General features: G+C 39.2%; 1 protein-coding gene across 1 annotated transcript; it reads right to left on the bottom strand.

Annotated features, from left to right (window-relative positions):
• Positions 1 to 9,001: 9,001 nt before the first annotated feature.
• OR4E2 (olfactory receptor family 4 subfamily E member 2) lies at positions 9,002 to 9,937 on the bottom strand (the record flags this gene model as incomplete). Its single annotated transcript, XM_080707086.1, has 1 exon — positions 9,002 to 9,937. One exon carries the CDS (start codon positions 9,935 to 9,937, stop codon positions 9,002 to 9,004), a length of 936 nt encoding a protein of 311 aa, XP_080563212.1.
• Positions 9,938 to 11,032: the final 1,095 nt, after the last annotated feature.

The following is an 11,032-nucleotide window of genomic DNA, read 5'->3' as shown; positions in this document are numbered from 1 at the left end:
GAGGATCACGCAGGTTCGAAGCCAGCCTTGCTGGTTTAAGAGACCCTGTTTCCAAATAAAAATATAAAATAGGTCTGGGATATAACCCAGAGGTAGAAGGGTTTTCAGGAACCCCAGTACCACCAAAAAATGTAATAATAATAATTTTTGAAAATTTTAAAAAGAATAATTGGATTTCTGTAACCTTAATTCTCCTTTGCTATGCAACCTAACATGTTGACAAGTACCAGACACTAGGATGTTAATGTTTGGCGGGGGGGACTATTACTCTCCCCAATGCACCATCTGTAGCCTTGAATTTGAAGAAACCCAAACTAAACTTAATTTGTAACTAGAATAACTAGATCATCATTATTTTATGATACATGTATTTCTCCAATTCTTGTAAGTTCTGATTTCTGTTTACTTAACACTGATGTTTCTTATAGTTTGATATTGTGAACTGCCACAAATAACACTTTTATAAAATAGAGGAGGCAGAAATGTGTATTTTTAATCCTATGTATTTTCATGCATCTTACTAATAGTGAAAACAATCTAGAAATTCAAAAGTATCATATGTAAGCTTCAGGTATGGAAGGGTTGGGAGAAGCTATGATTATTTTTTAAAGACTTACATTCAAACCAAAACCAGCTACATCACTTGAAGCTTATAAGTAAGAAATGCAGAAACACAGGCCCTGACCCAGATATTCTCAATCCAAATTTGCACTTTAAAAAGATCGCCAGCAAGGCATGGTGGTGTACACTTGTAATCCCAGTACTTGGGAGGCTGAGTCAGGAGGATCACACAGGTTCGAAGCCAGCCTCAGCTACTTAGTGAGGCTATCTGCAACTTAATGAGACCCTGTTTCCAAATAAAATATAAAAATAGGACTGCAGTTGTAGCCCGGAGGTAGAAAGCCCCTGTATTCCATCCCCAGTACCACTAAATTTAATTAATTAATTAATTAATTAATTTCCAGATGACTTGCATGAACACTGTATTTGAGAAACACTGTCTAGAACACTGCTATGGGGGGGGGGATCAAAATAAATGATGCAAGTGGCAAGAGAAGCATTTAAGTCTAGTTAGCCAAGCTCAAGGGCTAAAGTAGTAGCCAGAGCCTAGGGCCAGATGGGTCACTGGTACTTTATTCTATCAGGATATTTTAGATACCCTTCGTTCTTTATTATCAGACATCCTGAGGTCTCTAATACTATCTAGCACAAAGTTATGAAGTCATCTCTTATACTATTCATGGAGCTATATCTCTTTCTTTCTTTTTGGTACCGCGGATTGAACCCAGGGACATTCAACCTCTGAACTACATCCCCAGCCCTTTTTATTTTATTATTTGCAAACAGGATCTCATTAAGTTGGTGATAGCCTCACCAATTGCTGAGGCTGGCTTCAAACCTGAGATCCTCCTGTCTCGTGTCTCAGCCTCCCAAGTGCTAGGATGACAAGCATGTGCCACCACACCCAGTTTAAGCTATAGCCATTTAAAAAGGCCTCCCCCAGTGCTACAGAGATCGTGCATGAATCGTTCATCTCCACTTCCTATTAAGGTCTTAAGTTTCCTCCCCAGTCATCTACCCCATATTCCCCTATTTGTGCTCATACCACAGGAAGAGTTAATGCACATTCCTTTGCTTTCAAGTCCCCAGACCTTTGCTCCTTGAGTGTTTTTCTCCCTCCAGTGCTACATCTCCAGCCCTATTTTATTTTCTATTTTAAAACAAGGTCTCACTAAATTGTTAAGGGACCTCACTAAATTGCTGAGACTGATGTCAAACCCATGATCCTCCTGTCTCAGCCTCCTACGTATTGGGATTACAGGCATGCTCTATCATATCTGGTTTCAATTTGATCTTAAAGCTAACTTTTTCCTTATTTCTTCTCCGTTTTCCCTTAGAGGAACCAATTTATCTCATTAATGTACTTGCTCAGAAAAATATTTATACCTTAGCTGGGCGTAGTGGCACACACTTGCAACCCCAGTATTTGAGAGGCTGAGACAGGAGGATCATAGGATCACGGCCAGCCTCAACTACTAAGTGAGGCCCTCTGCAACTTAGTGAGACCCTGTTTCAAAAATAAAAAATAAAAAAATAGGGCTGGAGGTAGAACGCCCCTGGGTTCCATTCCAATACCACAACAAAAGAAATATATTTATACCTTTATTGCCACCATACTTATCTCTTCCAGTCTTGCATTATAATTACTTGTATATATACAACTTCAAGAACTGGGACGATGCCAGGCCTGGTGGTACACTCCTGTAATCTCAGTACTAGGGAGGCTGAGACAGGAAGATCATAGGTTTAAAGTCACCCTCAAACCGGGCGTGGTGGCGCACGATTTTAATCCCAGCGCTTGGGAGGCGGAGACAGGAGGATCGCGCAGGTTCGAAGCCAGCCGCGCTGGCTTAAGAGACCCTGTTTCCAAATAAAAATATTAAAAAAAATAGGTCTGGGAGTGTAGCCCGGATGTAGAAGGGCTTCCGGAAACCCCAGTACCACCAAAAAAATAAAATAAAGTCACCCTCAGCAATTTAGTGATCCTCTCAGCAACTTAGTGAGCCCCTGTTTCAAAATTAAAAAAAAAAAAAAAAAAAAAAGTTGGCTGGAGGTGTAGCTCAGAGATAGAATGTCTCTGAGTTCAATTACCAAGAGGAAAAAAACTGGGATTAGTTCATAGTTTCAGTTTTTCAGATTAAAAAATCTTTCCTATAAGCCAGGGCTGGTGGTGCATGCTTGTAATCCCAGTGTTTGGGAGGCTGAGACAGGTGAATCACACAGGTTTAAGGCCAGCCTCAGCTACTTAGTGAGGCTCTCAGCAACTTAGTGAGACCCTGTTACCAAATAAAGTATAAAATCTTTCCTATACAATGAGTTCAATTTATAATTTTTGAATGAATTAATGAGTTAATCCATGTGCCTATCACTTATGAACTAGAATTTTATTTCCAATACTGACTTATTATTTTGTCTGACTTTTATTTACTCTCTGATTGAAATTCTGACAGTAATTGGAAATGATACAACATCACAAAGTTTTGATCAAAAATTATCTAGGGCCAGGCATGGTGGGGCACTCTTGTAATTCCAGTACTTGGGAGGCTGAGAAAGGAGGATCACAGGTTCGTGGCCAGCCTCAGCTACTTAGTGAGGCCCTCCACAACTTAATGAGACCCTGTTTCAAAATAAAGATTAAAAAAATAGGGCTGGGGATGTATCCCCTGGGTTCAACCCCCAGTTCCACCAAAAAAAATTTATTTGGAAGCCAGGTGAGGTGGTAGACACTTATAATTCCAGTACTTGGGAGACTAAAACAGGTTTGAGGCCAGCCTCAGCAACTCAATGAGACCCTGTTTCAAAATTTAAAAAAAATAAAAAGGGCTAGAGGTGCAACTCAGAGGTAGGATGACACTGGGTTCAATCACCAGTACTAAAGAAATAATAATAACAATAATAAAATAATAATAAGCCTCAAAAGTTTGCCTCAGACAAAAAATAATATTTGGTTATAAATGAGAAAATTAGTTTAATATGGTAGTGTATGTCTGTAATCTCAGCTGCTTAGGAGAGATATGGGAAGATTGCAAGTTCAAGGCTGGGAAATTTTAATCTGCCTCAAACATAAAATTTTTAGAAAAGGCTCGGTATGGAACTCAGTGCTAGAGCACTTCTGATCCTAGTTTCAATCTCTAGTATCATAGACACTCACACACACACAATTAGTTTTTGCCTTGGGATTTTGTTTCTTGGTGTTCTCTATGTATACTCTGTCCTCAGTATCTCATCCAGTCTCATGACTTTAAACGCTCTCTGTGCTCTTAATCCCCTCAGTTTATCTCCAGACCCGACCTCTGTCCTGAACCGCAGACAGTGACCATTTAATATCTCCTCTTGGATGTCTAACAGTGTCTCAGATGTAACATGAACAAGACTTTCAGTTCCCACCTTGAAAAAACTTCTCCTCAGTCTTTCTCATTTAGAATAATAGCATCACCATTTATAAAAAAATTTTTTTAAAGTTGGGAGTTGGTGGTATAGGTCAGTAGTAGAACACTTGCCTAGCATGCACAAGTCCCTAGGTTCAATCACTAGTATATATTTATGTATATATATATATGCACTGTATTAGTGTAGCATACAGACTCCTTGAAAAACATAAATTTCCATAACTGACACAGAAGAAATTGTAAGTAGCCCTGCACTTAAAATTTGAATTTAATTTATACTTAAAATGCTCCTACTAAGAAAATTCCAGGCCCAAATGGCTTCTGTTTAGGTAACTATGTCCTAAACTACCCTTAACTAAAAGGTGTAAAACATCAGCCTTTTTATCATGTTTGAGTATCAGTGAGTCCATAATTCAAGTAGGTCTCAGAAAGCTAAGAGCTAGAGTCAGTGGAAGTCTCCCTCCTGCACCTCTCTGGGGTCTAGGCTAGAATGTCTCAGGATGGCAGGGCTGAGATTCTGGAGGCCTAGAATCCACCATCAAGGAGCTGGCAAGTTCAGTGTGAAGGAGAGCTGCACCCTTGTAGCTGTGTCCTCTAGAGAGGAGAAACACTGCATCTTCATATGGCAGAAGGCACAGAAGGGATACCTAGTCCCACTCATGGGTGCCGTGACTCAATCACACCCTAAAAGCCACACCTCTTAATGCTATTGGATTGGGGATTAAGTTTCAACATGAATTTTGAAGGGGTCAAAAACATTCAAACCACAGTACCAAATTAACTAGATTAAGAAGAAAAAAGTCATACAGCCATTTCAACAGATGAAAAAAAAAAAAAAAGCATTTAATTTACCAAATGGACAAAAGTCATTTGGTAAAACTCAGTTCTCATTCATATCAAGAAGTCACAGCAAACTACATACAGAAGGAAATTTTCTTATGTTTACAAACATCTAGGAAAATCCTATACTTGATCTTAGCCAAAAAGCCGAGAAGTGATTGGGAAAATCCTACAGCTAGCCTCACATTGATGGCAAAAGACTGAAAACCTTCTCTACAATCAGGAACGAAGCTGCTCTCGTCACGTTTCTAAACACTGTCCTAGAGGACATAGATAATATAACAAGATGTGAAAAATAATCACACACAGATTGGAAGGGAGAAGTATATCTGTGTTTGCAGATGACGCCATTATGAATGCAGAAAACTCTAAAAAGCAGGGCTGGGGATGTAGCACAGTGGTAATGTGTTTGCACAGCTTGCACAAGGCCCTGAGTTTGATCTTCAATACAGGAAAAGAAAAGGGGGGAAGGGAAACTAAATCTCCAGAAAAAAAAACCTACCAAAAAAGCTGGCCATGGTGGCACAGGCTTGTAATCCTCGTGCTTGGGAGGCTGAGACAGGAGGATCACACAGGTTTGAAGCCAGCCTCAGCTACTTAGTGAGGCTCTCAGCAACTTAGTGAGACCCTGTTTCCAAATAAAATATAAAATAGGTCTGGAGTATAGCCCAGAGGTAGAAAAGCCCCTGGGTTCCACCCCCAGTACCACCAAAATAAATTTTAGAACCTATCAAAACTTATAAGTGAATTCAGCAGTTTCATGGGCATAGAAATAATATACACAAATTAACTCTATTTCTACATACTACCAATAAAATTAACAGTAACAACTTAAAAATGAGGTACTTAGAGACAAGTTTAATGAAACATATATGATTACAAATGAAGCAGAATAACATTTCTGAGAGAAATTAGACTAAAGACCAAAAAATTAGAATTTAAAAATAAAGAAAACCCAAACAAATAAAGGGATATAAAACACTTATGAATTGGGACATTGGTTACTGTTAAGATAATTCTCTCCCAAATTGATCTATAGATTCAATGTAATCCCAAACCAAATATAATGTAATCTAGCATTCTAAATGTACATGAACATGCAAAGAACTTGAAATAGCAAAATGATTTTGAAAAAGAATAACAAAGGCCCACATTATATAATTTCAAGACCAGTAAAAAGCTAAAATAACCAAGATAATGTGCTAGTGATATAAGTATAGAAATATAAATCAAAAGAAGAGAATAAAGTATCAAAAATATATTCACACTTTAAGAGTCAATTGTTAAAAAAAAAAGTGCCAAGGTAATTTAATAAGGAAAGAATAATCTTGTCAAATGGTGCTGGACCAACTAGTTAGATTGAAAAAACTGAATCTCCGTACCATATGTAAAAAGTAAATTCAAAATGAACCATATAGCTGGCACTTAATATTAAACTGTAAAATGTCTAGAATAAAACAACAGAAAATCTTTGACACTTTGAGCTAGCCAAAGATTTTTCAGGACACAGAAAGCATCAACCCCAGAAATTTAAAAAAAAAACTGATAAATTGACCTAATTAAACTTTTAACCATTGTTCTTTAAAATAAACTATTGAGAAAATAAAATTGCAAAGAATGGAGTGAGAAGAAATATTGGCAAGACATATATTCAACAAAGGTCTGGTCTCCAGAATTTCAATACAATCATAGGAAGTCAAAAAGTAAAAATAAATAAATGGACTAAATATTTGAATAGACACACCACAAAAATATTTATGAAGGAATAAAGAAAATGAAGAGAAACTCAAGTATCATCAGTCATTTGGGAACTTAAGATAATTAAAACAACATAACCACTAGAATGCCTAAAATTATAAGTAATAACATATGTATATTTTGTTAGATGTAAAACTCTCACACTTCTGAGAAAAGTGTGAAATTATACAACATTGAAAAGAAGTCTTGTAACTTCTAACGAAATTAAAATATACTTACCATGTGATACAACTAGGTACTTATCCAAGAATCATAAACATATGTAGCCAAAATATCTATATTCAAATATGTATACCTATCTAGCTCATATTTTTTTTTTTTTTTTTGGTGGTACTAGGAGTGGAACTCAGAGGCTTTCTTTCTACCTCCGGGTTATACTCCCAGACCTTTTTTATATTTTATTTGGAAACAGGGTCTCACTAAGCTCCTGAAAGCCTCACTAAGTAGCTGAGGCTGGCTTCGAACCCATGCGATCCTCCTGTCTCAGCCTCCCAAGCGTGGGGATTACAGGTGTGCACCACCATGCCCAGCTAAAATAAATATTTTAAAAGGGCTGGGCTGGGATTAGGCTCAGTGGTAGAGTTCTTCTGGGTTCAATCCCTGTCAACATCATCATCATAAGCAAACTATTGATATGTCCAGAAACAGCCTACAGAGCCAAGGAAGCAGGACACAGAAGAACACATACATAGCATCTGTGTCAATGTATATGGAACTCTAGGATGACCAAACTCATCTCTAATGACAAAGATCCTTAGATGTTTCAGTGGCGATGCAAGAGACTCAAGGAAAAGGATTCAAGGAAATTATTTGGGATGATGAAAATGTTCTGTATGTTGACTGGAGTGTTTGTTGTATGGGTGTATGCACAACTTTGTCAAAACTTATCAAACTGAACCAAGAGTGGAGGCGGGTGTCTTTGGTCCCAGCTACTTGGGAAACGGAAGCATGAATATTGCCTGATGCCATGAGCTCCAGGCCAGCCTCAAAAACATAGCAAGACCACATCTCAAAAAATAAACATTTAAGCCGGACACGGTGGTACACGCTTGTAATCCCAGCCTTCGGGAGGCTGACAACGGAGGATCGCAGTTCACCAATAGCCTCAGCTACTTAGTGAGGCCTTCTGCAACTTAGTGAGACCCTGTTTCAAAATAAAGAATAAAAAATAGGGCAGGGGGTGTAGCTCGGAGGTTGAATGCCCCTGGGTTCCACCCCCAGAGCCACAATAAATAAATAAATATACATATATATCACTATCCAATTAAAATACAATCTATGTAACAAATTCTACCTTAATAAAATTTATTTTGAAAATAAATTCTTTTTACATCTTCACTTTGATTTTATCAAAATTACCCTAAAAACAGCAAAATAGACATAGACACAACAAAAGAATCGCATTCAAAAGCAACAAAGTAATTCAATATAAATAAGTAAAAGCTTATTTATTTGCTGAAAATATATTTGAAAACAAGACCAAAACCACTATAATGTATAAAACATAGGTGTGATATTGTTCCCACAGAACAGTAAAATCAAGAGAGCAGCCATTCCCCAAACTAAAACTGAATTCCTCAAATTGTATTCTTTTACTGGTAAGACTTCTTCAAGTTTTTATTTGGGGAGGGGGTCTTTTTCCTCACATGTTCCACTATGACTTTCTCTTTTTTTTTCTTTTTTTCTTTTTTTCTTTTTTTTTTTTTTTTTGTGGGTCTGGGGATGGAACCCAGGGCCATTCGACCTCAGAGCTACAACCCCTGCCCTATTTTTTAATTCTTTATTTTGAGACAGGGTCTCACTGAGTTGCAGAGGGCCTCACTAAGTAGCTGAGGCTGTCCACAAACCGCGATCCACTGGTCTCAGCCTCCTGAATGCTGGGATTACAAGTGTGCGCCACCACGCCTGGCTTTCTTTCTTTCTTTCTTCTCTTTTCTTTTCTTTTCTTTTAACCAGGGGCATTCTCCCAAGCTATGCCTCCAGCCCTATTTTATTTTTTATTTTGAAATACAGTCTCACTAAGTTGTTGAAATCCTCAATAAATTGCTAAAGCTGGCTTCTAACCTAGAATCCTCCTGACTCAGCTTCCCAAATACTGGAATCATGGCTGTGCACTCTAGACCCAGTTCTTTTCCTTTATTTAAATAATTAATAAGTTTCTCTGTTTAATGTTGAAACCATTATACCTAATAACTTTCCTTCTTTGGATATGTTTGTTTTGGGGGAGGTGCACGCGGTGCGCGTGTGTGTGCGTATGTGTGTGTGTGTGTGTGTGCGTGCGTGTGTGTGTGTGTGTGTGTGTGTGCACGCACTTGCTTGCTGTGGAGGGGTTTGGAGTTCTTTTGTGTGTGAGTGGGTTTGTTTCTTACGGGTTTTTTGGGGGTGTGGGTTTATTTGCTTTCTAACTAAGGATGTGGCCACAATTATGTTTATAATCCTAAAACCCATCGTGCTTATTGTTTCATGAAAAAAACTTGTCTCTGCCTGAGCTGCTTCATGGCGCTTTTTACCTCCTCGTTCCTCAAAGTGTAAATGAGAGGATTCAGCAAAGGGGTGACCACTGTGTAGAAGACAGACACCACCTTGTCAATGGAGAAGCTGGTGTCTGGCCGCGTGTAGAGGAAGATACAGGGCCCAAAGAAGAGGGCGACCACCATGAAGTGGGCTGAGCAGGTAGACAGGGCTCTCCGGCGTCCTTCAGCGGACTGCTTTCGAAGAGACACCAGGATGACGGTGTAGGAAGTGACCAAGGCCAGGAAACAGGTGAGGGAGATGGTTCCACTGTTGGACACAATCAGCATCCCCGTGAGGTACGTGTCTGTGCAGGCCAGCTTGATGACAGGGGGCACATCACAGAAGTAGCTGTCAATAACGTTGGGGCCACAGTAGGGTAGACGAATGGTCAAGAAGGTCTGCACTAGTGAGTGAATGGTGCCCCCCAGCCAGAGAGCACAGACGAGCTGCACACAGATTCTCAGGTTCATTACTTTGGCATAGTGTAATGGAGTACAGATGGCTACGTAACGATCGTACGCCATAATGGTCAGCAGAAATATCTCAGCACAGGCAAAAAGGTGCAAGAAGAAGAGCTGCGCAATGCAGTTGTCAAAGGAAATGGTCTTTCTCTCCAAAAGCAAGCCCTCCAGCATCTTGGGCACTGTGACAGATGAATGGCAGATGTCAATAAAGGACAGATTGCTTAGGAAGAAATACATGGGGGTGTGGAGACGGGGCATAAAGAATATGGTAGTGACAATGAGAATGTTTCCCAGAAGGGTTAGCACGTATGTGACTAAGAATGGCATGAAAAGCACTGTCTCCAGCACCCAGTTATCAGTGAGTCCCAAGAAGACAAACTCAGTCACTCTTGTCTGGTTTAAAGCGCCCATCCAGTGTGATTTCCAAAAGACCTTGGCGGGGAGGAAGAACGAAAGTTAGCTTTAATATATTGAGACAGGAGTGGAACGAATCAAAACGACTTTGTATTCCTATCTGAAATGCCTGCTTATCATCAAAGTACATAGAATGCAAGAGTAATTTAACAATAATTAATACAATATACCCACTACATATCAGGAGCTAGGCCAGCTACTTCACGTAGGCATTCTACTTAACCACAGACACGTCATGGCCCAGGCATGATTGTTCCTGTCTTACAGACGAGATCAGTGAGCCTTGTCAAAAATAAGTAAGTTCTCTGAAATTCTTACCCACTAGTTAGCTGGCTCTCCTCATTTCAGAGTCATCCACCAAAAGCATCAAATTAATATTCCAAAAATATACAATTCCCAACTGAAATCACTAAGTAGTTGCCTCTCGCTCTCAAATTCAAAACAGATCCAAAGCTACGATGGTCTCCTGTACACTCCGTGTGGTAGCCCTTTATTTTCCTTGTGTTCTTCTCTGAAGCCACATAATTTACTCTGGTATATTGCAAGCCTGCTACCTCCACCTATCTATATTCCAAAATCTTTGTCTTTATTTATTATTTCCTTCTGCTCAAAAAGCACACCCTCTGACCCGGGTACTTCCCTAACCGCCTCACTGACTACTAAAATACCATTCCTCCTGTGTCTTTGACTAGCTCAAAGAGCACTACTTATAAGAAAACTTTTTTCCCCTGTGGTACTGGGGAAGGATCCCAGCAGTATTCTAACTCTGAGCTACAACCCCAGCTCTGTTTTATTATTTTATGTTGAAACAGGTTTCAGTAAGTTACAAAAGGCCTGAGTTCTTGAGACTGGCCGTGAACCTGTGATCCACCTGTCTCAGCCTCCCAAATACTGGGATTAAAGTGTGTGCCATCATACTCGGCTAAGAAAACTTTTGATACAAAGCTCTGATGTTTCTGGAAGCCCACCTTTTCCCATTCATACTTATTTTATGGTACTTGATTGTAAAATAAAAGTTTTATTTTTGCTCCCAATTATGTTAAAATTTTCTTAAAAAGTAATATCCACACATGACTTATTCCCCCACAGCAT

The sequence above is a fragment of the Muscardinus avellanarius genome (assembly GCF_963383645.1).
Source record: "Muscardinus avellanarius genome assembly, chromosome: 12".
Taxonomy (NCBI): Eukaryota; Metazoa; Chordata; class Mammalia; order Rodentia; family Gliridae; genus Muscardinus; species Muscardinus avellanarius.
Note: the sequence above shows the minus strand (reverse complement) of the source record. Positions and strands in the feature narration are given on the sequence as shown.